We start from the raw sequence: 24897 nt of genomic DNA, 5'->3' as shown, positions 1-24897 counted from the left end.
TCTCGTCTCTGCGTTTGTGAATGCTGTTATCTTGGCTGCTGGCTGCTCCACAGTCTAAACGGGGAGTGTCACTGGGAATGAAGTTCACAGGAATACTTTGTTTCAAAACCTGGACTTTTGATTATGATGGACTGTGTAAATTAGTGCTGGGCGATATGACCGCAAATCAGTATCATGATTTAATTTGAACATTTTACCTCGATTGCGATTAATGAGCGATTATTTTAATGAGCAGCGTTTCTCTTTGGTACACGCTGCTGAAGTTGCTCAGTTGGCTCGGGCCCTTCTTGTTGCTTTCATGTCATGGACCGGATGGGGCGGAGTCACCTGACCACACACAAGGTGGCATGTTTTCAACAGTACAGAACATTAGTGCACACAGTGGGGAAAGTAATAACTGATTATAACCAATATGAGTAAGATTCATTTGATTCATTTGAATTGAGTGGTTCTGAATGTTGATTTCGATTAATTGCCCAGCCCCAGTGTAAATTACAAGCTGTAACACAGCAAGACTTATTGTTAAGGCACTATGGTGTATTACCCAGTACCTACAGGGCTTCTCTATAAACTGCTGGGGCTATTTCTCTTTGGCAATAGAAGTTTGTAATAAAACTTTCGCTTAAGGTTAAGGGTTAAATGGTCTGCAATCTGTTGTGGTCTGTAAACAGACTCTCTCTTAGTACCTCATTCTCTTCTGGTTTAAAACACACCTACTTTCAGTTTGTACTTGTAAAGATGTATCTGTACTCAGCCTTAGTCGGTTTTAATTGTCTGTACACCGTAAGAAAAATGAAGCGAAATTAACTTGAAATTATTAGACTCATAGGCTCGTCTCTGGTAAATGCTAAGATATTTGCATAATTAAAGAACCCCTCAAGCATTTGACCAAAGGATGTTTAAAACGTTGTGAAATTGAATGTAAAAAATGATGTAACTGTATTGACCAAAAGGGCCCTAAAAGTGCATCTTGTGCAGCTTGAAATGTAGCAAAGGCATGTACCAAGTCTCTTAATTAATCCTGGGTGTGTTTTAGGCGTAGAATGCCATTAACCAATCAGTGGATCACTCGCCACCCTCTTTACTTTGGCAGATTGCTATTTCAATGGTGTAAAGTAGGGAGGTGTACCCTGCACGTGCCTGTGTTGACAATTCACTGCCAAGATGGCAACGAACGTCTGACTGTTGACGTCTGCCTAGGTTGTTTTTAGTCAGGGTGCACCAGTGTTTTCTGTTGCTGAGTTAGCAATACGCCAGACATTGACCTGAACACACCTCATTTCGAGACCTTCACGCCCATCGACGTATATATATTCGCAAGCATCATTGCTGTTTAAATGACGCAGGCGGTACACATGAAAATATACTGCTGGCTGTGCGTAAGATAGCAATGAACATCACAACACTCCTTACCCAGGATGTAAAATAGTGCCCAAAATGTTAACATGGAACTTCTTGTCATGCTCTGATTGTTGTTTGGTTAACCCCACATTTATTTGTTTACTGAACTCAGTTTTAGATTGACATATAGCCTATTTAAATAAAATCTGGATTAAGCTTGGTGGGTATTCAAAAAACTGGTGGAATTACCCTTTAGCAACTGATGCAATTTGTTGTTTTTGGCAAGTGTGTTTCTGCAGATAGAATGATGCTACCAGTTTCCCACTGCTGTGTTTATTAAAACATCTCTAATGCTCTCCTCAAGGGAGTCTAATATTATTTATGGTTCTCATCCAACACCTGGTTTAGTAAATCAGTGCTTAATGATCTTAAATCAGAAGAGCTGGTGATGGAATTGAACACAACAAAGCACTAGCAGGGGTCGTCCCGGAGAAATCTGGAACCAAGCTTAAGAAAGTCTTCACCTTTTTACTGTATTTATGTTTACCTGCATCTCTTCTGATGGGATCTGGAGTTTCTACAGTTAAAACTCCTTATTTGCTGAGATAAATGGTTCAAAATAACATACTTGGTCGCCTAAAATTCACCCTGATTTTTTTTTTTTTTTTTTTTTACATTCTTGTTCTGGTATGTTAAGTCATCAGCATATTAATATTGGATTTTTTTTTTTTTTTTTTTTTTTTACATTCTTGTTCTGGTATGTTAAGTCATCAGCATATTAATATTGGATTTTTTTTTTTTTTTTTTTTTTTTTAAACCGTTTACATTTTACAAATGCACCATATAGGTTTAGGTTGAAGAAAATGCTGCAGTGTTCATTCCTTCAGGGAACTAGATTACACCTCAGTGTGTAGTTTAAGAGGAGCAGTGTAGATGTCGAGAGCCTTTTGGACATGGAATGTAATGCAAAATCTCCACCTGACAAGTGTGTGGGTGTGCTGTAGAGTAGGGTAGTTTCGTCGTGCTCCTTCCGAGTGAGAAGAGCAGCATGCAAATCCTGACACAAGGCTTTGGAACTGCTCAGGAATGACGGAGGCCGGGGCTTTAGCTTGTGCTTGGAAGCCAGTAAGCCGGTTTTGTCGGGCTACATGTATCTGCAGCCATGATCCATCTTTTGTGGGACGCGTTTAGGTTGCTATAGTACGCTGGTTGATTGGCGCTTAACCCTCAAGGCACAAGTTGGTAGACCTCGAACAAGGGTATAGCTTAGCACGGAAAAATGTTGACGTGCAACTTTTATGATTTGTGTACACAAAACAGGAGGAGTGCTGGTTGTCTCGCTTGCTGTGCTAAGTGTCATAACTCCCATAACGAAAGATATACATGTATATATGTGCTTACTGTTGACCATCTCCAAAGGTTTCCCCTTGCCCAGTGCGATGCAGTTGGCCTTGCCGGTAAGTTTGTCAGGTATTCCTTCCACCTTCCCTTTCTTTCTTTCTTTCTTTGGCTTTCAGCTTTTCTTGATCTGGCCTTTCTCAATTTAACTGTGTTGATCAAAGCTCAGCGAAACGCAAACCTTTAGGCGTGGCTTTCCGTTGGAAACGTCCTGTGATTGGGCGACGTCGCAAGCAAATCAAGTAGGGCTGCGAGGAGCTGCTGGTACCCTGAGGAAAACCAAGAAGAACTTGCTCAATATGCCCAAAAGCATGTTGGGAAGCGTTTACTCTGAAACTGTCCCTCATGTGGGCGAAACCTTGGATTGCAGACCAGCAGCCAGTATGGCAGTATGGCTGGTTCTAACCAGTGTCAACAGAGCGAGTGTGAAGGGAGTCATGCTGAACACTGATGCTCTTCCTCTCGCAAAAATAGATGACTGATCAGCTGTGTGGGCTGTGCAAGCAAGCCATGTTCTAACCTTGTGTCTCCTCGAGCTGAAACCACTGTGTCTGTGCTGAGCTCATGCCGAGCAATGCTGTTTAAATCATCGGTTCCAGTGAAATCTTGCTGGACCTGTGAGTAGGGGTGGCACAGTACCACTTTTTCTGATTAGGGCTGTGAACCTGATGCCAGACACTCATCACGCCACAGGGGTTACTATTAAATATATTGGGATACACTGTATGTCCAAATGTATATGGACACTGTTTCTTGTGAATGCATTGAGCTAGTTCCCAAGTATTCCCAATAAAATCAGACTCTCTTGAGCAGATATTTATGAACCTGTTGGCACCATGCCTAAGGCCAGGCATGGGCTAGAGGGCTGTGGAGCAGTGGAACTGTGTTCTCTGGAATGATGGTGGTGCTCCATCCAATACGTTTGGGATGAGGCAGGGTTGGTGATCATCCAACATCCTGGCCTCACTAAGGTTCTTGTTGCTGAATGCAGCCAGATCCTCACCGAAAAATCTAAAGCTTTCCCTGGACAGTAGAGACAGTCACTCTAATAAAGGGTATTTTTAAATTCCCTTGATGTTAGAAGAAACAGTGACTGAACAGGTGTCCCAATACTTTTGTCAATGTGTATAATAGGCGAGCTATTGCTTGTGTTTTTTTTGTTTGTTTGTTTTTTAAATGCTGTGTCAGTGACCTATTTAAGATGACATAGCCTGATGGTGGTTTGAGGCATGTGTGTGGTGATGAGGGCATGCATTAAGCTCCACTGCAAAATAAAAACAAGTAATTAATTGACTACATTTGAGTGGAATTCTCTGAAAAAGTGTTACTTGACTCTCTTTGCTGCTATATAGAACCATTTGACTTAAAGGGTCTTTAAAGAACCATCTACTAGAGCAGGTGTGGCCAATTCTGGTCCTGGACGGCAGTTTTGTGCTTTTCCTGCTGAAGCCCACGGCAATGTTTAGTAGGTGTTGGAGCAGGGAAATCAGCAAACTCTGCTCGACTCCAGACCCCGTTGCCCACCCCTGTACTTTTGTGAGGTTTGTCATCATAGAAATGAACCCTTTGATCGTAGTCCCCACCTTATAGGGCACTGCCATTAATCTAACCTGCTAGCTTCCATACTAACCCATTGAATCCAGCATTGCGAATAAAGACCAGACCTGAGTCCCAGCTGATGTCTTGTCTTTCTCTGCTCAACCTGAACGTCCCACTGGCTGCTTGGCCCTGTGCGTGCACCTTTTTCTGTGTGATCCAATCGAGAACATCCAAATCTGTGCTAGAGTGTCCCACTTAAAAGAGAGGATGTAAAATAGCCTACAGCTCCCAGGAGAGCAATTCCAGTTAGATTGCTCCTGAATGAAATGGGAGTTGTAGTCCATTTACTCTCAGCTTGTCAGAAGTTGCTTGACATTGTATTGTAACCGGGTGCATTTCCCTCAGTAGGTAGTGCACAGGAGGAAGTTTGTGTGTGTGACGTTGGCAGATAGCATCTGTGAGCTAGCTCGAGGTGTGAAGCTAACTGAGCCCAAAAGCTAAACCCATCTGTCTGATCTTTCTGACCGTTTCTCATCCTCTTCTTCTCCTCAGGCTCGGAGCACAGATAATCTGGACAGTTCCGGGGAGCCCGCCACCCGCTCAGTTGGCACCACTGCCAACTTGAAGGGGAAGATGAGCAAGAGGTGAGAAACCGACCGCCCTCGTGTTTTCTGCTTTTGTGTCACTTTCTGCTTGACCGAGAAGAGCAGGAGGAATCTTATGCAGTCAGTAGGAGTGACTGAAGCTGTGATACGTGAAGACGTTCTCATAGTGCATAGATGCACAACAGTATCTTTAGAGCACATACAGATCACAAAAGGTCGTTTTTCTGATGTCTGCTTGCAGGTTGAAACGGATACAATACAACAAAACAATTATTGTGATACACAATGTGCTTTTCTAAGCATATTGAGGATATTACCAGTGCTTTAAGAACACTGACCAGCTGCACGTTTCATTACAAATGGTCCAATTAGACTGGTTGAACTGGATAAAGTGCAGTGGACTTCAATGAAAATAGCTCTACTATATATATATATATATGGGTGAGTGTTTGGATAGTAGTTTTTTAAACAATCCATTATTACTGGTGCATTTTTATCTGTGATTATGTTGATCATGATGGATATTGTGTATCATGAAAATGTCCTTAAATATCGTGATATGATATATTTTTACCATATCGCCCAGCCCTTGGACACAAGTCTTTCTACAGTGCGTAGAATGTAAGTTGGTATATGTATGCAGTCTTAACTGACTGCTTGATTTTGACTTCAGGCTCATTTATGCTCAATGTTGAATGTACAACTACGGACAGGGCATTCTGTCTGTGTTCATTTCAGCCGTATTTGCCCACTCTTTCTGAAAGTTTATGGATACGAACAGAATGGAGCAGTACCACTGTAAATCGTGGGGGCAGTGTAAACAATAGTCCTCGTGAAGGCGATCACTGCAACGATCCCAAGCAGGTAAAATATGTGACAGTCTAGTTTTCTAAACAATTAAAAAAAATAAATACACAGCATTTAACTCTGTTCATTTTTGTTTATATTAGCTTTAATTAATATACTGTGATCAGACCGCTGTGTTCGAAAACTGAGACTCTTCTTTAGGTGAAGCTGCAGAGGCTCTCAGACATGTGATTGCTTTCACTAAGGCGTCTCTGAAGCCCACAGTGCTTTATACGAGGCCGAACAATGGAAAAATAGGTTGTATTTATGATCGCCCTCTCCCACCAGAGCTCTGTTTTATAACCAATATCTCATTTTGCTCTGTGTGTTTATTCTTGTGTTTGATCTGAATGAAACAAACCAAAAGTATGCTAACTAGAAGATCCGCTCTAAACATCCGGTTTAATATGAGGGTATATACATGGTGTGTGTGTGTGTGTGTGTGTGTGTGTGGGTGTGTATGTATGTATGTATGTATGTATGTATATATATATATATATATATATATATATATATATATATATATATATATATATATATATATATATATATATATCAGTGATTGGATATTTTGCTGTTTATTGTTTTGATTTCAAAAATTAAAATCCAGAAGGTTTAACAGCTGTCTATTGAGTAATATTACCTGTTGGTCACTTTGATTGTATTATATCACCACGCAGAGTTCCTCTTACGCAACTGACTCATGACTCAGTGGGACGAGTGGGACCATCTCTCTGCCTGAACTTGCCCCTAACTGACTCGTGGCTCAACTTTGACTCCCCTTGATTTGCTGCTTGCCTCAGACTTGTCCTTAATTGACTTACAACTAGACTCTGACTCGCCCTGAATTTGACCCTCGGTCTGAACTTGGCTCTAACCGACTCTGTCATGTAGATTTCTCCTGTACCCTTCCTCTCTAGAGAGTGACCCAGGTGCTCAGATGTTCAGTCTCTTGTCATTTCAAGACTTTACTACTGCAGCTCTCTTCTGGCTGGTCTCCCTTTGTGCACCATCAGGCCCCTACAACTTATCCAGAATGCAGCGACACGGGTCATCTTCAACTTTTCTAAATTCAGCCATGTTCAGCTCCTGTTCACTTCACTGGCTTCCTGTAGCGACTGCCCGCATCAGATTCAAAACCCTGACACTGGCCTACAAAGAGAACAGACCAGCCCCTCCGGCTCGGCTTGACCTGCCATCCCTTAAGATCCACGGTAGACAAGCGTCCAGGCTTTTTTCTATCCTGCAAGGAAATGGTGGAACAAGCTTTACCTGGGTGTCCGAACAGGGAGTCGCTCGCTGTCTTCAAACATAGACTGAAGACCCTCCTCTTCTGAGAGTACTTAAGTGTAGAGGAGACTACTATGGTCTCCATATTGACTTGCGTTTAGTAGAGTCTAAACTTACAGATATCTTTGAATTTTCTATTCAAACTAGCTGAGGTTATCCAGTGAGGAAACAGTCAAGCACTTTTGTAAGTCGCTCTGGAGAAGCACGTTTGCTAAAGGCCGTAAATGTAAATGTAAAGTCTGACTTGTCCTGAACTTTAACATTTAACTGCGTTGTAACTTCCTTTTAATTGATCCTGCCTGGACTTGCTAGACTTAAGCCTTGCAAATGTTTGCTGAACTCTGACTTGCCCTAAACTGACTTGCAATTCGACTCTGACTTACCATTACTCGTGTCGTCCTTAACTTGCATCTCGACTCGACTCTCGACTTTTGACTGATCTGTGGCTAAACTCAGACTCCCCCCTTAACTAACTTTCAGCCTGACTAACTGACTCATGACTTGACTGATTCTTTCTCAAATGACTTGCGACTTGACTCAGACTTGCCGTCAACTTGTGAGTCAGACTTGTGAGTCAGCTGATTCTGATTCTAGGCTTAAGACTAGCTTTAGAAAAGCTGTTCATAAGTATCTGAGTGTTTTAGTTTCTTTAATGTTATTCAAAGCTTAAATGATGGCCTTAACAATGCCTCTGCCTTCAAATACTGGGAAAGGAAGCTTCATAAGAGTGTTATAAATGAAACCAATCCTAAAGTCAGTGCAGTGCCAAAAAGAACCTCTAGGTTCTCTTGCAGTCTCTGGCACAAGCTGTTCATAAATACTCAAGTTTTGCATTTTTAAGACTGCCACCATTATTGGGTGGAGAATGATTAGTATCCAACCTTACTGTGCCTGTCTGTAGTCCACAGTCATTGCTGCAATGTTCCTCTGCAGCTCACACCGGCTTCACAGTCAGTGCATCTTCAAATAGTCAACCTTTCAATATAGAAAAACCTTCAGTCTGAATGAAGGAATGAAGCACTAGAGCCAGTAAATGCAGCATTTCTGGAAAAGCACAACACTTCTTGCTTTGAAATGTATTAAAACATCAAGTATAAAAGCAGTAGGAGTTACTACACTGATGTTCAATCATTTTGATTAGCTGTTTTTTGAAGAGACTCTGGCCATGGAAAGGGGAGAAACTGAGTTAGCTGTACATTACTGCAGCCACGCACCAGTAATGTGCAAGTATAAAGAAGGAAAGTAAGAAAAAGTCTAGTTAAGTACACAGTATAGAAGTACTTTACTGGACGGGGACGCTTAATAACCGTGTTCTCAATAGAACCGAATGGTCTGTTACTTTAATCTTGAGCATCTGACTGAATTCCCTTTAAACTACTGCATATTTCAGCCATTAAATGCCCACCAAGGATGTTTGTAAAGAACCTTACAGACTGTGAATTCAGGGTCTTATGAGGTCTATAACTCAAATATATCCTTTTTATTTACTATCTAATGGGGCTGCACAGTATATAGTGCAATGTGCACATACAATACAAGCAGTAGTGACCTTGCTGGACTTGCACACTGTTCTCATTCTCAATAATGTATTTATCAGAGGCAGTATCATTTGCCCCGTTTTACTTATTTACATTCATTTTACTCCAGTCTTGTATATTAATACTTCTATGATTGACTTCTGAAGAAATCTGGTGAAAATTCTGGTGTTTTATATTATCACACAACAATGAAATATCGCTTTGTCAGTTTTTTTCCCAATATTGTGAAGCCCTACACTCCAAAACTATTAGTTGTCCTGCAGGTCTTGAGATTTTTTTTTATATGTGATGATGATGATGATGATGATGATAAAACAGTGTTTTTCTTTGGCGACCATTTAGCCTTAACACAACCTGCATGTACCTCTCTGCTGTGACTGGATTTCAAACAGCATTTTAAGCTAAGAGTGTTCTTCAAAATATACTAGCATCAAAAAATATACTCCAAGGTTTATTACACACCAAGGCGTATTATCCAGTAACTGCAGGGACATTTGTACAAACTGGTGTGGCTTTTCCCTGGTAATTGAAGTTTGTCATATCACTTTCGGCCCTCATTGTGGGCTGTTTTCAGACGCCTGGATCCATTCACCACAGTGAACAATTTTGGCTGCTATTGTATGCCAGGTGGTTAATAGTGGTTGCTGTAGAGTTACTAGATGGATTCTAGTGTGTTGCTTAGTGGTTAGATGGTTTCCATTTAGTTGCTATGTATTTTATTCTAGATTTTAAAACCAAGATTTTATATCAAACCTTATATCAAATCTTAAAATCAATCTCTGGCATCAGGATTTGTATTCGTAACAATTTTGTGTAACAGCTTTCTGTATGGTAGACCACTGTGGACAATACTGGGTTGGTATCTGGAACAGAACATATCACACCAAACAGCTCTGAATGACAGATTTTCACATTTTATTTTATTTATTTTTAGTTATTTATTTATCTGTAGGATTTATTTAGGCAGGCATTTTGAAATACATGTGCAATTCCTCTTTAAGGCCTTTACTACTACTGGCATAAGCTGTTCAAAAATGCCAACGCCCTGCGTCTAGAAGTCATTCAGCACTCATCTGCGGTATGAAGTCTCTGAAGGTAGTCTTCAAAAAGACGGGTCACCAGATGAAGTGATGTGCGAGCAGAATCCTTATGAGTTGCACTGAAATCTAAAATAGGAAGCATTTCAGTTTCACTTCCTTTTGCAAAACTGATAGTGAGATGCAAATACCCTCACGTGGTGTCACAGCACTCTTCTAGTCTAGCACGCATCTCGATACTGAAAGCCCCCACTGGTCAGCAGACTGCACTCCTAGCCTCAACATGCAAATGAACAAACCATCTAGGTAGTGCTGCACAATATGAGTAAACCTGTCATATTCAAATCCAATTTCCACGTCTTTGCCGTTTTACTTAAAAAAATAAAATAAAATAAATAAATAAATAAAAGCAGGTTTTTATTCATTGGGAGGTGTTTTTATTCTGTGTGTATGTTTAAAGGTTAATGTAACGCTCAATGTTAGTCATACAGTTTTACATTTGAATATTCGTGAAATTTTGAAATTCGTATGTCATGGAAAAGTACATGGACTTCTGGCAAGCACAACATGTGTTTACACAGCTGTAATTTGTAGAGTAAATCATAGAAGGGCTGGTAGTAATTTAATTTGTGCTTCAGCTGTTGCTTTTTTCTTCTATAAATAAATAAGACATCCAGTAAAAACCATTGTGGGCAAACACTGTAAGCGTTTAAGGCTTTAATTTTCAGTCTATTTCATTACAATCCTGGAAACTGTGGTCATTTTGGTCATCAAGCTCATGACTAAGGAAATTCTCATGCCACCCAATCTCTAACTGACAGTAGTCAGTTATTTTAAGGCTTATTATGGGAGAATTTACCCACATTTTAGAATTTTTGAAGTCATTCAGAGTGGTTTAACGTACACCAATCAGCCATAACATCAGTGCCACCTGCCTTGTGCTGCCACGACTGGACTGACCATTCGAGGCATGGACTCCACAAGACTTCTGAAGGCATCCTATGGTATCTGGCACCAAGATGTTAGCAGTCATGGATGTCGCCATGGATCTCGCCATGTCGCCGGGTTCACCAGTTGTCCTTTCTTGGGCCTCTTTTGGTGGGTACTTACCAGGAAACCCCCCGGAAACCAGGATTGTCAGATTCTTACGCTTGCCTGTTCTTTCTGCTTTTAACAACACATGACCTCCAAGAACTGACTGTTCACTCGCTGCCTGATATATCCACCATTTGATAGATGCCACTGTAGCTGAAGATAATCAGTGTTATTCACTTGTTATGGCTGGTTTGTGTAAATGCTCCATTCTGACTTGTTTAAAGTGGTGGTGATGGGTGTCCGACATCTGAAAGTTTGTAATTCCTCTGTTTTTCCTCTGATTAAATATTAAGTAGGTCAAGTCAAGTCAAGTTTTTTTTATTATTATTATTATTATTATCACCACAAACAATATTTTCTTACCAGATAGTGTTGCGGTCATCTCTGTCAGGTCGGCATGGTGTGCAGTTGGCTAGCTAAAGAGACTACAGTTTGCCAGCTTGTGTTACCTTTTATTCTAGCACCTGCTTGCTTTCCTGGCTTTGGCTTTGGCTCTAACCTGAGATAGTCGGTTTGTTTTTGAGAAACATTGAAGAAAATAGATGGCAAAAGCTAACACTTGCAGACCAGATTTGAACTGTTATCCATCAGTGAGCATTGGCACAGGAAAAGCTGTTGTCTCGAGGTCTGGTTTGTTTTCAGCGGAGTCTGGCAGTGATGGGCTGCTTGTCTCAGAAAACTGACTAATCATCAGAGCCATATTCTACTGAAGTTGCTGTTGCGTTTTCTACGTCGAGGTTTTACTTCTCAGAAGGCTTTCGTTAGTGGGCTGGGGGTGTGTAAATATAATAAATAATTAGAGTTTTGGAATTGGCCTGTGTTTGTATCTCTGTTTTGGTTACACTGGACACATAGAGACACAACAGTGTTTGAGGTTCATGGTTGGTCACTTCCGTGTTCCGAACTCATGTTGCTGAACTATGTCCAGGATTATACAGTTTCCATTCTAGGGCACCTTTTAACCTCCCAGTACTGCTAATATTATGGCTGATCGGTGGAAATGCTCCATTTTTTAAGTCAGAATTGTTTACAGTACTGACATGTTTTAGAGACACAACAGTGTTTGGGATTCAGGTTCTAGGGCATCTTTTAATGCAAGAAATGCTTATGAATACGTTGCTTAATACCTTGGGCTGGGCGATACTGTAAAGATACTGGATCACGGTATTTAAACACTTGTTTTGCGATACACAATATTTATCACGCTACATGTAAATCAGATTAAAAACCTCAGTAGCAACAGATTCGTATAAACTACTATTCAGAGACTCTTCTTCATTTGTCTAGTGCTCTTCATCTAATTAAACCAGTCTAATTCCACTGTTAGTAATGAAACTTGCAGCTGATCAGTGTTTATTAAGCACCAACAGTCTCCTCCATATGCTTAGAAAAGCATATTGTTATCACAATAACAGAATTTATCACTATATGATATATATTGTCAGCTCTAGTAGTGGCAGTATTATCAGCGTCACATATAAGAATTCAGACATTATAATATGTAGGCTCACTGGTTGTTGTGGAGAATAAATAAAGGGCTATATTTGCATTGCTGTCTTGGCAGCGCCTTAGTTCCCCACACTGTCACACTGTTTATCTGTATATAATGCAGTAGGTCTTTGCTCTTGTTCCTGTGACGTTTGGTGTTCATGTTCCAACATACTGATCATTTGTTGTCTGATTTTGATTGCAGGTTGTCTGTTGTCAAAGGCCACTTCCCAAAGCTTGTTGACTGTGCCCACTTTCACTATGAGAATGTGGACTTCGGCGCCATTGAGGTAAGCTCAATTTACCAGATTTCTTTGTTTTTGACAGATTTGGTAAGTAAGTAAAACTGTGCTGTTTTTGCTGTGTGTTATAGTTCTGTGCTCTGTAGCCCTCCTGCTAACTACTGCTAATTTAAACAGCACACAGAGGGTGCACACAATAACCCTAGTGACATACACAGCTATAGTAATATATAAGTGGTCTCTTTTTAGTCATGGAAAGGGTTAAGGAAGACTGACGAAGTGACCAACAGATGAGCTACAGTCCGTAAATGTAAACCTATAAAGTAGGGTTGGGCGGTACCCACTTTTTTCATACTATCATACCGTCACCAAATGTTCGCTACTGGGGCTGGTAGTACCATATACCGCACTATTTGCAGATGGTCCTACGTTTGCGTTGCTTTTATGCCATCTCATTTAAAAATCCCAAATTTCAGTTTGCTTACATGATCAATAATTTAAATTGTAACCGTTGCATTGGCTACGACAGCAAATATTAAACTGCCCTGAATCAGGAGAGAGAAATTGGTAAGCCTTAGTTCTCTGCACACCACAGAACACACTCAGGGTCTGGCTGACCGAAACCTCAATTATAGAAGTTTAGACTATCAGATCAGCTGGAGGGACCAGTTATGAAAGGAGAGCTCTTATTTTTGTGGAGATTTTTTTTTTTACCCGTGTTTGGATCTGAATCATACTTGCTAAGCTCGTCTTTGCTGAGCTATCTCGGCTTCAGATCCACAGAGTACCACACAGCCCAGCACAGCTGCTATAGACTAAATTATGTGCTACACAACACGACACAATTGCTAATAAAACCTTATGTCTTATGAGAGAGCGATGTCGCGACTGGTGTTGGAGTGACAAAGTCGAAATGAAACCTGAAGGCTAAACGCCACAGCACAGACTGTATTCCAGCTAAATGGGGCTGACATTACATTTGGAGGATAAAGCCTCACATCTGAGAGCACAGAGTCGAGTGAATGGTCTTAAGAACGTGATATGGTTGATGCTTTTTTGTTGCTCGTAACTTAATTAACCTTAACAAAGTGCTTGTTGGATGGGTTTTCTTCTGTCTGTTAGACACAATTAGCAGACTGGTGAATGGCGGTTCTCGCAACGCACAACTGTCTGGCCATTTTTGCTGTAGGGTGAGCCTTTACCTATAAACAGACTGGTTATGCCGCAAGCAGAGGAGGGTCCTTGATAATGTGGTGTTAACGCATTAGTTTGTAGCATTTGGCTTGTTTTGGCTATTCATGAGGTTTTTTGTCAGATTTTGTTAGTGATTAAAATATGAGGTTAAAACGGCAATCTGCCCTTCAGTATCTAGTAGTTTGGTCTCTCCCCTTTTATAGAGATTGGAGCCTGGTACATTTACATTTAAGGCATTTAGCAGACGCTCTTCTCCAGAAAAATACCCTTAGCTAGTTTGTATAGACTAGGATCCAAAATATCCTTCTAAGCTTAGATACTACTAAATACAGAAGTCAGAACTGAGACCACAACACTTAACACTACACTTCACCCAAGTATTCTCGGAAGAGGAGGGTCTTTAGTCTGTGTTGTGAAGACAGCGAGCGTCTCTGTTGTTCAGACACCCAGGGAAAGTTCGCTCCATCACTTTGGTGCCAGGACAGAGAAGGTATGGCATGTCAAGCTGAGTCATACTTAAAGCTTGAAGGGCTCTTGGTACAGACCGGCTTTTGACCATCGCCATCAAGTATGGAAAAAAACTGCCCAGCGATGTTGCAAAGCTGGAAACCGAGGGAAAAGACTCTCCTGTAAGGGCTTTGGAATGACTCAAATAGTTCAGTAAATGCTACCACGGGCCGCTTTCCCACTCATTTCGATGAGCTTCCACAGCGCCCCCACCATGTGGCCCTCTTAAATGCACATGGTGGCACAAATTATTATAGCTTATTTATTTACACATACTAAACAGACAAAGAGCAGAAATTTGACAGATCAGACACATCATAATTTTGTTATTCAGTCCTCATTTGTAGATATGCTGTAGATTTTACTGTCCAGCCTTAGTATAGAGTGCACCTCCTGGACTAGGTGTTGTGAAGTTTTTTTTTAGATTGGCTGTGACATTGCTTTTGGTGACCTGTGTGTATGTGTACTTATTTGGGCCTGTGAGGACCGAATGTCTCACTATACTCGTAAACAAAGAATGATGTAATCAGCCTGGTCATGCTTCTCTCGCTAGAGCTTTATTAGATTCGAGGGACCTATTCTATTGGCAGTACTTCGCTACAGGGTCTAGACAAGCTGTGTGTGTGCATTGGCACATTTGTGTCCGCAATGAATGCAACTTAAAATAGCTTAATGCATTAATTAGAAGGGATGTCTACAAATATTTGGACGTATATGTGTGCATATATAAAATGTATGGATACATGTGTATAGAGCTTGGTTCCAGAGCCCTACAGCCGGTGTTGATGTATACAGATATGTGAGAAAGTCAAGGTTGTAGGTTACCTCTATTTCTCTCTGGTATTCCAGGGACCCCTTTGACCTAAATATGTATGAGAAACAAGCTCACACACACACACACACTGCCTGTGTGTGCTGAAAAGGAAGAGCAGCAGTCCGCTTCTTTTCTCTTTGGCTTGAATGGATTTTCTTGCTCTGAGCTCTAACATGCTCGCTGATGTTGTCGGATGCTCATTTGTGTTCCGTGTACACTTCAGTGATCATGAGTATATATATACACACACACACACACACACACACACACACACACACACACACACACACACATACACACTATATGTCCTATGTGTTTGCAAATACCATTTCTAATGAATGTATTCAGCTACTTTAACCAAGTTGCATCCATTGCTGACACAGATGTGCAAATGCACACACAAAGCTTGTCAAAGCTGCAGTACCCCCCCCCCTCCCTTAATGTTGGGGTGTGTGTGTGTACCATATTGTAATAATAGAAAAGAAAGTATGTGCATTTTGGTAGGTGGGAAGTGATGTGCTGCATGTGTGTGTGTGTATTTGTGGCTGTGTGTACAGCATGTTTGCTGTAATAATAGAAATGAGTCTGAGTGTCTGAATTCTTTTATAGACACATGCATTTTCACAGCTATTGAGGGAATGAAGTAGCTTTCCCCTGTACAGCGCAATACTAATAACAGACCGGGGGTGTATTTCAGTCACAGGCCGAGCCTAATTCTGCTTTCTTTGCGCACCGAAGTCGCTAGCCTGCATGCGTATCTCTATTGTCTCAGGCCGGACAGTATTGCTGTATTTATCACTATAATAAATACAAATGCTGCACCTGGCTGACATGCTTATCTGGAGCAACTTGCGTTTGGGTTTCGTTACACAGGTACAGTTTAAAAAAATTAAAATGAGTAGTTCCTGAAGAAGCTCTAGATTACTCCAAGAACATAGGGGCTCCTCTGGGTTCCTCAGTGCTCTTAGTGGTGCCTGTAAGAGCTTTTGGGATTCCTCAGTATGACATTTGGGTCTGATGTTTTAAATATCCAACTATGAGGAACCTCTTGAATTAATCTTACTAAACATACAGGCTGTTGACCTTACAAATGCATTCTTTTAAGAACCTTTTCTTGAAGGTTCTACAAAGCACCTTAAGAGTGGGCTTTGACGGGATAACAGTAATACCACACACCACGGGATCTCGAAATTGTGTTCGATGTGTCATATTTCTGGTCTGTGTCTCTCTAGGAAAAGGCCATATGTTCATTTAAGATGGCCACAGGGTGTGGGGGCCATGTGGGTGCTCACTGATTGAGGAAAAACCAGCGTAGTTGTGAGTTTAGTAGTTGCAACGTTGAGCTCGACTGAAAGACGGGGCAAGGAACCAGTCCACTCGATGTGCGTGATAACAATCCATTCACTTGGCATTGTGATATCAGACATGAGGCCTTTTCCTCGAAATGTGTGATTTAGAGCCTCAGTTAGCTGGAACATGGTCTGTGCTATGTTATAAGCCTAGCCAGCTGGTTACAGGTCCAAATACAGCAGAACCTACAAATTTTACCTTTCTGTTATTCCCAACACCCCAAGTAGCTCTGCACCGGGCCGTCTGATACTCTGTGGAGCTGTAGCTATGCAAGTTAAGCAAAGCTAGCTTAGAAAGCTTAGATTTGATCTCCATGGTTTTGGACCTGGACCTTTTGCTGTCCTTTCAGCAGCAGTCGCTCGATCACGGTCCTTCTCCTCTCAGCATTTAAAAGTGGGCTTTTCTTTTCTTAGATATGGTCAGAAACTTCAGTCCACATCACTGACTAGGCTACAGATGTAATTCTTGCTCCATGGCTGTGGTCAGTGTTTTTGGTGTCTGCTGTGTTCCTTCAGAGTGTTTTGTTTTCAGTGGCTCGGTGGCCACTATTTGTGCAACATCTGTTGCGTAGTAACAAGAGCCCTGCAAAGCTGTTGAGGGCTGGAAATGATGAACTGCCATTGTGTGTCTTTGTCTGTTATGTGGTGCGAGTGTGGCCTTTATCTTGTCTATGTATTACTGTAACAGACGTGGGAGTGATTGTTTGTGACCGTAAAACAATGCCTGGGCTGTGTTTGTTGGAGCACCTTAAGTGGACCACCCCATGATGCACTTGGAGGCTTTCTCAGTAGTGTTTAAACTCCCTAACGAAAGGCGAGCTCCATCTCCAGTGTTGCTGCTCTGTGAAGCAGAAAGCAGAATAAGCAGCACTCTCCCAAACACCCCCCCCCCCTCTCTCTCTCATCTTTCCTTTCTCCAGTCCAGCCCTGCTCCCTCTCCTCGTCCTGCCCCTCCTCCTTCTGCTAGGGATGTGAAAATGCTGTAAAAAGGATCGTCTGCAACTATTTCTCAATGTTTGACCGATTATAGTCCATTATTATGAAATATAGTAAATAATTTACAACAAACTGTAGACAAGGTAAATCTCTTGCTGTTTTTAAGTGTAATATTCCCCCCTGAGAGCTAGGGGTGTCTGCCATTTAGATCAGTCTATACTTAATCACCCATAATGACACTGTGACCTGTTTATTGGTTAAATTAAACAAAATCAAATAATAATTTATTTTATTTAATGATTTAGATCTTTTGCTGTGGCACACCAAATTATGGCCTGATGCACCCTGTTTGCTGTAATTATCCTTGAGATGCAATTTGCATTGATTGGACATAGGGCTGGGTGAGAAATACTATATCATGATATTTTCACAATACACATTATTCATCAGGACACGTAATGAACATGTAATCATCGACTAAACAAGTCAGTAGCGACAGATTCTTAAAAACTATTATTCAGATACTCTCCCGTACTGAGTACAGTTATTTTTTATATCATCTGCTGCTCTTCATCTAATTAAACCAGTCTAATTCCACTGCTGTAATGAAACCTGCAGCTAATCAGTGTTATATTAAGCACTGACAATATTCTTAATATGTTTAGAAAAGCATATTGCGTATCATTGTGTTTATCATGAAATGATTATCATATTGCCCAGCTTTAATTGGACATATTTTGAAAAGACTCACCTGGGTCTATAAAGGCCTGCAGTTTAAGCTGTGGTCACACTGGGTTTTTGCATTTCGCATCACCTTATGAAACGGAGTGGCTGCAAGCGGGGCTGGAAATCAGCGATGTTAACAGTCTTCCATTTTGGTTCAGCAGTTTCAAACTGCAGAACTACTAAAAACACCAGCAGAAAAAGTTATTACTATCTAATCCCACCTCCCCACTGACTATGCACCATTCCGCCTCTCACAAGAAAGTCAGGAGTGAATCTCCTTGGAATGCATAGGACTTTACGCACAGACATTTGTGGACAAAACCCAGCATCACGCCGTGGCTTTACACTGTATTGTCAGGTGAAAAAAAACGAAACCCCAAAAAGTCCTTGGCTCTCTGCAACCAGCTAGTGGTAAGTTATAGAACAGGACAAGGATATAAAACCTTATCTGGCTTTGAGTGTTCCCTGGACCACGACCCTGGTAATACGTCTGAAATGGCAGAAGCTTGGCACAACCTTGAACCTTCCTAGGTGTTTCTCAACGACAAGGCCAGGAAGACTAGGAAACACAGGAACACTCTTAAAGACAGCCTCGTCTAGAGAGCACGCAAACTCGGACAGGGTCAATGGTTTACCTAAATGCCCTTGATGGGCCCAGACTTGAACCCCATCGAACATCTCTGGAGAGACCTGAAGATGGCAGTTCAGACATTCGCCATCCGAACTAATGCTTGAGAGGATCTGCTGTTAAAAAACTACAATCTGCAAAGCTTGTAGTGAGCTCTCCAAGAAGACGTGCAGCTGTAATGGCAGTTGTGTTTAATACATATGCATTTATTGACTACTTTGAGCTCAACCTACTTTATAGGTCCACTATAATATTCCATTTCAGTTGTTTACATAAATACACATATACAGATCTATTATTAAATAATTTGTCAGATGCCCTCTAACTGCCTTATTAATGGTTCGTTTCGGACCACATGACCTCGGTCATATGATCTGGTTAGTAGATAGAGATGGCACTATTCCATGTTTTTCTTCTCTGATCAAAATACCAATATTGATTATCTATATTGATGTGATAATAATAAATATTGTCCAATGTCAGTCCAATAATAGGTTTAATACAACAACACGTTAAGCTGTCGTGCTCGGACTACTTATAAGCTGATTGTACTATCCCATAGGAAGAAACACACAGCTAACATCACAGCACATGTGCGAAGGTGACCTGATTTTTGATTGGATTGGATTGGACTGTGTGGTGTGGAGGTCTGCTACCCATCCCAAGCCCAATAAGGTCAAACAAAAAAAGCAGGAGTCAGGCCAGGTTTCGGGTTTTTACTGCTATCTGCAGTTGGAGTCAGAATCGGTCATAATGATCTGAAAACAATACAAATAAAAAATCAAAGAAGGAAATCTCTTATTCATAAAATGATTCAGACCCTTCTCACACCAAATTGGGGTCAGGTGCATCCTTTTTGCACTGTCTTGAACTCTCCAACTCTAGGTGGAGTTCACCTATTGCCATTTGAGTTGATTGGACACTGATTGGACTGGTTTGTACTGAGTAATTTACACAACAAAACCAGGTCATGAAGTCCAAGAAACTTTGGCCTTTGGACCTCTGAGATCAGTTTGTGGCAAGGCATGGATCTTGAAGCTGGAACTGCAACATTGTAAATGAGGGTCATCCTCAATGTTCTCTAGTCGTATGGGCAGTATGTGGAAAAACAGAAATTGGTGACCATTGCTGAAAGACTAGAGAACGGCAAAACACAACTCTCAACATTTGGCTACAATCAGAGAGATGGAGCTACAAGATAGGGGGGGCTTTGCTGTAGTGGCCAGCGACTGCAGGTCTGCATAGTGTGTTTAAAAAAAAAAATAAAAAAAAACACACACACACACAGCAATCTGATTACTATTAAATTTGAGAATGATTCACTGAATCATGTCAGTAAAGAATCATAAGCGAATCGATTTGTTCGGAGATCAGAGATTTGCACCCCTACGAAGGGAAATGCTTGTCCGCAGGATCGCATGAGTTCATGCCACTGTCTGTTGCACTTCAGATTAAAATGCCTCTGTTTAATCCTCTCAGTCTCGGTGCTGCCCCCCTCAGCAGCCCCCATCTCTCTCTTTGTCCCGCAGACAGAGGGGTTGCAGGGGACTCTTGACGGTGCTGCTTTTGTGCACTCTGTGTGGCCTGTGTGGGAGAGCTCAGTATGAATTTCAGATTTTAGCATCCTTTGAGAGAGTCATCCTAATAGAGGAAGCAGAGCTGTTTGAGCACCAGGGTATGGTTTAGCAGTGAATTGTAGGGGTTTATGGAGAGGAATGTATATGTGTGTTTTGCAATACTGTATCCATTCTCGATTGTTGTACTATACTACAACAGTTTCCTGTCGTAACCCGTCGGAACCCCTGTGTTGTGCTGTGTATCATTATTGCAAATCGACAGCACCAGTGAACTGCTGAATCATAATGACCTATTTTTATCACCGGTCATCCCGTTTGTGAAATTCTGTTAATAAAATCTAACTAAAAAAAGCCCCGAGTGATTTTGGAGGGTTGGATAATTAGAGAGAGGAAGCTGCTAAGGCTCATAGGGATGTGAAACGGTTTGGTTTGTGTGTTATTGTTATTGTTGCTGGGGTCTTTCCAGTTTCCTCTAATTTACTTTTGGTTTTCGGGTGTTTTAACTGTAATAGATTGACCTCAGATTAGGTTACAGTAAAGTCAGAGTAAAGTTACAGTAATTGTTTTTTATTATTTGTCTCACTCAAATGCTAATAATACAATCCCAGTGCAAGATGAATGTTGACTGAAATAGTAATGTGCATTTACTCTTTCATACCATAATCAAATAATAATAATAATTAGTGTGGCCTGTATAGAGGTTTGAGCACCTTACAGAGTCAATACTTAGTTACACCCCGTTTGGCAAAAATGCACAGCTTATTCCCAGCTTATGCACACTTCTTTTTTTATAGTTTGCTGAAAGTCAAGAACATTCATTCTCTTGTATTTGTCATTTTCTCCACTATTCTTTGCAGTTCAGAGGTATTCCTGGGTTGTTTAAGTAAGATATATATATATATATATATATATATATATATATATATATATATATATATATATATATATATATATATTATTAATAATAATAATAATAATAATAATAAATATATATATATATATATATATATATATATATATTTATTTATTTATTTTAAATAAACCCACTTTTTTTTTATTCTTTAATATTTAGGTCAGCAGATTGTGAGCAAGATGATTCAAAAGCTTCAGTTTTTCTCCCTTCCCCTTGTCTTGTTATAGAAGCCATAATTATTATTATTATAGCTATTTTGGTAGTTTCCTTCCTTTTGCTGATCGTGGCAACAGAGTTCTATTTCCACCTTATCCTCTTAGATGTTCTGTAGCATACTACTCTGTAGACATTAAGTTTTGTGACCAGGTTGCTAGTAAGGTTTCCTTCTAGGAAATCTTTGTGCAAGCAATGCTGCATAGTCGAATAGTGCACCATCCTTATGACTCAGCTAAACCTTTCTGTAGGTGCTTGCCTTTCTGACCAGCATATGAGCAGCTCTTACAGAGTCTCCTTGGTCTTGGAGATACCATAACACACCATAACACTATTTTCTTATAGCCTGCCTTGTGGGCATTGATTACTTTTGTTTTCAGATCTTTAGACAGTTGCTTGGAGGAGCATGTGGTGGCTGAGTGTTAGGACAAGGTTTCTCTGACAAGACATGCCTCATGCCTAATCATAGTCTGAAACCTTTAAATGATAATAAAAAAAAATTCACTTTTGTAACACTTGGTGTTCAGACATTTGCATAGACCACTTTTCATTTTATATAGATGGGCAGAGTAACGGTGCATTAGGATTTCGATTAGCTACAGAGATGCAATACATTTAAATTGAGGGAAACATTTTGTGTGTGTGTGTGTGTGTGTGTGTGTGTGTACATACAGAGAAAGAGTTCCTGGCCTTTGGCATTGGCACTAACGCTGCACACCACTGCCAATATCTTGTGGTACAGCATGACCTTGAGTGTATTGTTGAAATCATGCCACTGTTCTTGTTCTGATATACATTTTCTAGACAATGAAGATGATAGTTGATAAACAAGAATGTGAACTTGCATGCTGTGATCTGTAAGCATTTCAAAAGTAAGGCAGGGTCATAAAGCCCTCTCTTCTTCTCCGTATGGAGTTAATTTTTTGGCGATGCTTCAGAAACCGAAACTGGGCATCTGTTGAAAATGCAGATGAGGTAGAGAGCTTGTTTGTAATGGGAGTGTGTTTGTTTTGCGGTCACTTGCTTTGCTTGCTGTTGACACATTATCGTAAGTTCTTTTTGGCAGCTTGTGAACTGTTATTTTCAACTTGGCTGTTACTTTTTTATGTTTTCTGGCCATTCAGAGTGCTATTATCAGGAATTACTGGCACTACAGCCAATCACATTGCTAGACTGGAGCTAACTGTGGTATGTAACACTATTAGAATCTGTCATAGTGGTTAATTACATAGTGGTTAATCATCAGCTCTAGTTACCAAGAGTTATGCAAGTGGACAGTTCTTGTGCCCCACCTGTTATATTAACCTGCATGTTAACTTGTGTGTGTTTGTGATCGTGTTTGTGCCCTCAGCTGCAGTTTGCCAGCGAGCAGAGTGATGCTAGCTGGAGCTCAGCCAACCCCAAGGACCTGGTCTTCCTCGTGCAGGTCTCCTGCCAGGTGAGTGGACATACCCTGCCCCCAGACAGGGATTATTTATTAATAACGCACCTCCACTTGTCCATGCTGTCACACACTCTCACTCACAGTTTGTTTCAAGGTGAATGTGTCACTCTGCAAATGAGCCTCCTTCCACTTCCAGCAGCAGTCAGACGTCTAGACACTCCTGCTATTTGAAAAGTATCCGGAGTCTTAATGAAGAAGATGGCAGAATCACTAAATTACCATTTGTGTTGCGCTCACACAAATTTCACCTCCAGCTTTGAGCCATCAGTGCAGTGATGCATCAGTACACGTACATACACTAGTGAGCACACACACATGTGCCCGGAGCAGTTTGGGCACCTGGGGGGCACTTGGCGGTTGGGTGCCGTGTTTAAGGCGCTTGAGTTGTCATGTCTGTTCAAGAGATCAAGTTGGCAACCTTCTGGTCACAAGACGCTCCTCTAGCCCTTAGGGCATGGTTGCCCACCTTCCCCATTTATCAGAATCAGAAGTACTTTATATATTGATTCCAGGAGGAGAATTTAAACATTTTTTGTCTTATAAACTACAGAATGTTTTTAAGACACATAAAATGGGAATGATTATGTTTATACATTTAATTTATTAAATGATTTAAAAATAAACATTTTGAAATGCATAGCCAGACCCCTTTTCATCTAGCTGCTATAGTGTGCAGTTCGGTCACTGTGTATAGCTAGGGGTGCCACAGGTTTGATAGAATTTGTACAATTTTATGTTTGGGTTTTTTTTTGTAAAAAAATTTGTTAGAATGCCTTCATTTCTTAATTTTACAGATATATAATCATATTTTACACATATTGCTTTGGCTGAGATAAATAAGTTTCTTCAACCTTTTTGTTTTAATTCATCAACACAGCAGGAGCTAGACAGGTAGAAAGATCTGGACTCCAATCATGAGATTTAATGCTAATGAGAAATTGGTGGCTTCTAAATGAGATGTTTTCTCCTCAGTGAGTGATGTGCCAAACATGTTAGTTTGTATTCTAAAGCCTACCTCTGGTAGTCCTTGTCGAGGCGTATACATGATTTTAAATATGAGTGCAGAATAAGTGTATGCATGGCCATGCCAGAAGCCTAAAAGATGATACTAATTAAACTTTTATTGCAATCAAGTGTCAGTTATCATCCTTAAGGCTAATATTGAGTTATTTTTTTATTAATGTTTTTAATTTGTAAGGTTTTTTAAATTGTTACACCTTAAAACACTTGCGATATTTAAAAGTCTTTTATCATTACTGTTAGTGAAAAAATACACACTTAATGGTCTCAATCACTAACTTTTTTATCATGGGCATTCACTTTGATTCACGGCAGTGCCACAGCTAACTGTGGCCGAGAGTTCAAGAGGGCATCATTGACCTCGCTCTCTCTGGGATGTCCCTTCTTCCCTAGTCAGTATGCAATGCTAGCCAACACGGGTCTGTTAGCTGGCGTAAACGAATGTAGCTGACGAACCAGAATTGGCAGTTAGTGTGAAATGCTCTGGAGCTTCTGATGACTCGATGATTGAACGCATGAGAGGGGTGTGATCTAGCTCACTCTGAGCTGTCCCCGTCCCCCTCCTGTTCTGGTCTGCTTTGCCTCTGCCTCTTTTACCCCATTTCTCTCTATCTTTCTCTCGCTCTCTCTGTCTCTCTGTCTGGTATGTAGAGTAAGACGTGGATGGTGCGCCGCTCGTATGAAGAGTTCCGGACGCTGGATGCTCATCTGCACCAGTGCATCTACGACCGCCGCTACTCCCAGCTACTGCCCCTGCCCGCCCTCGCAGAGATCGGGGACCGAGTGGAGGTAAGTCTGGGACTGCTACACCACCACCCCACCCCCAGGGTGGCCCCCTTTCTTCCCCTTACGCCTAACCATGGCTTCTGCTTAATGCTAACAGCTAACGTGTCTGCTATGCTGTATGGAGGTCAGCAGACACTTATATAGGCCAGGTTCTATATTCTTAGTGGCCGTTATATAGGCTGACATTTATGTTGTTATGGATGAAGCAGTGCCTCTCTGTCCGAATGCGAGAACGTGGCATGTCTTGAGGTTAGAGCTGTGTATTGGCAAGAACCTGCCGATATGGTATGCATCATGATACAGGGATTATAATTTAATTTATTGTGATACTGTAAGCAGAATCAGGTATTGCAATTTTTTTTAAATAAATG

At 40.9% G+C, this 24897-nt stretch overlaps 1 protein-coding gene across 6 annotated transcripts in view; it reads left to right on the top strand.

Annotated features, from left to right (window-relative positions):
• arhgap33 (Rho GTPase activating protein 33) overlaps positions 1-24897 on the top strand; it is a 96497-nt gene that overhangs the window by 37215 nt on the left and 34385 nt on the right. For 4 of the 6 annotated variants that reach the window (XM_072692339.1, XM_072692338.1, XM_072692341.1 and 1 more), the window contains exons 3-7: positions 2761-2798; positions 4831-4922; positions 12383-12467; positions 22628-22714; positions 24392-24529. In XM_072692339.1, the coding sequence (XP_072548440.1) occupies positions 2761-2798; positions 4831-4922; positions 12383-12467; positions 22628-22714; positions 24392-24529 (440 nt within the window). The remainder of the gene's footprint in view (positions 1-2760; positions 2799-4830; positions 4923-12382; positions 12468-22627; positions 22715-24391; positions 24530-24897) is intronic. The other 2 variants (XM_072692337.1, XM_072692342.1) reach the window with 1 other exon arrangement.

This window comes from Salminus brasiliensis, chromosome 1, assembly GCF_030463535.1.
Source record: "Salminus brasiliensis chromosome 1, fSalBra1.hap2, whole genome shotgun sequence".
In the NCBI taxonomy this organism is placed as follows: Eukaryota; Metazoa; Chordata; class Actinopteri; order Characiformes; family Bryconidae; genus Salminus; species Salminus brasiliensis.
The sequence above is the reverse complement of the archived record's forward strand: the minus strand, read 5'-3'. Positions and strand labels throughout refer to the sequence as shown.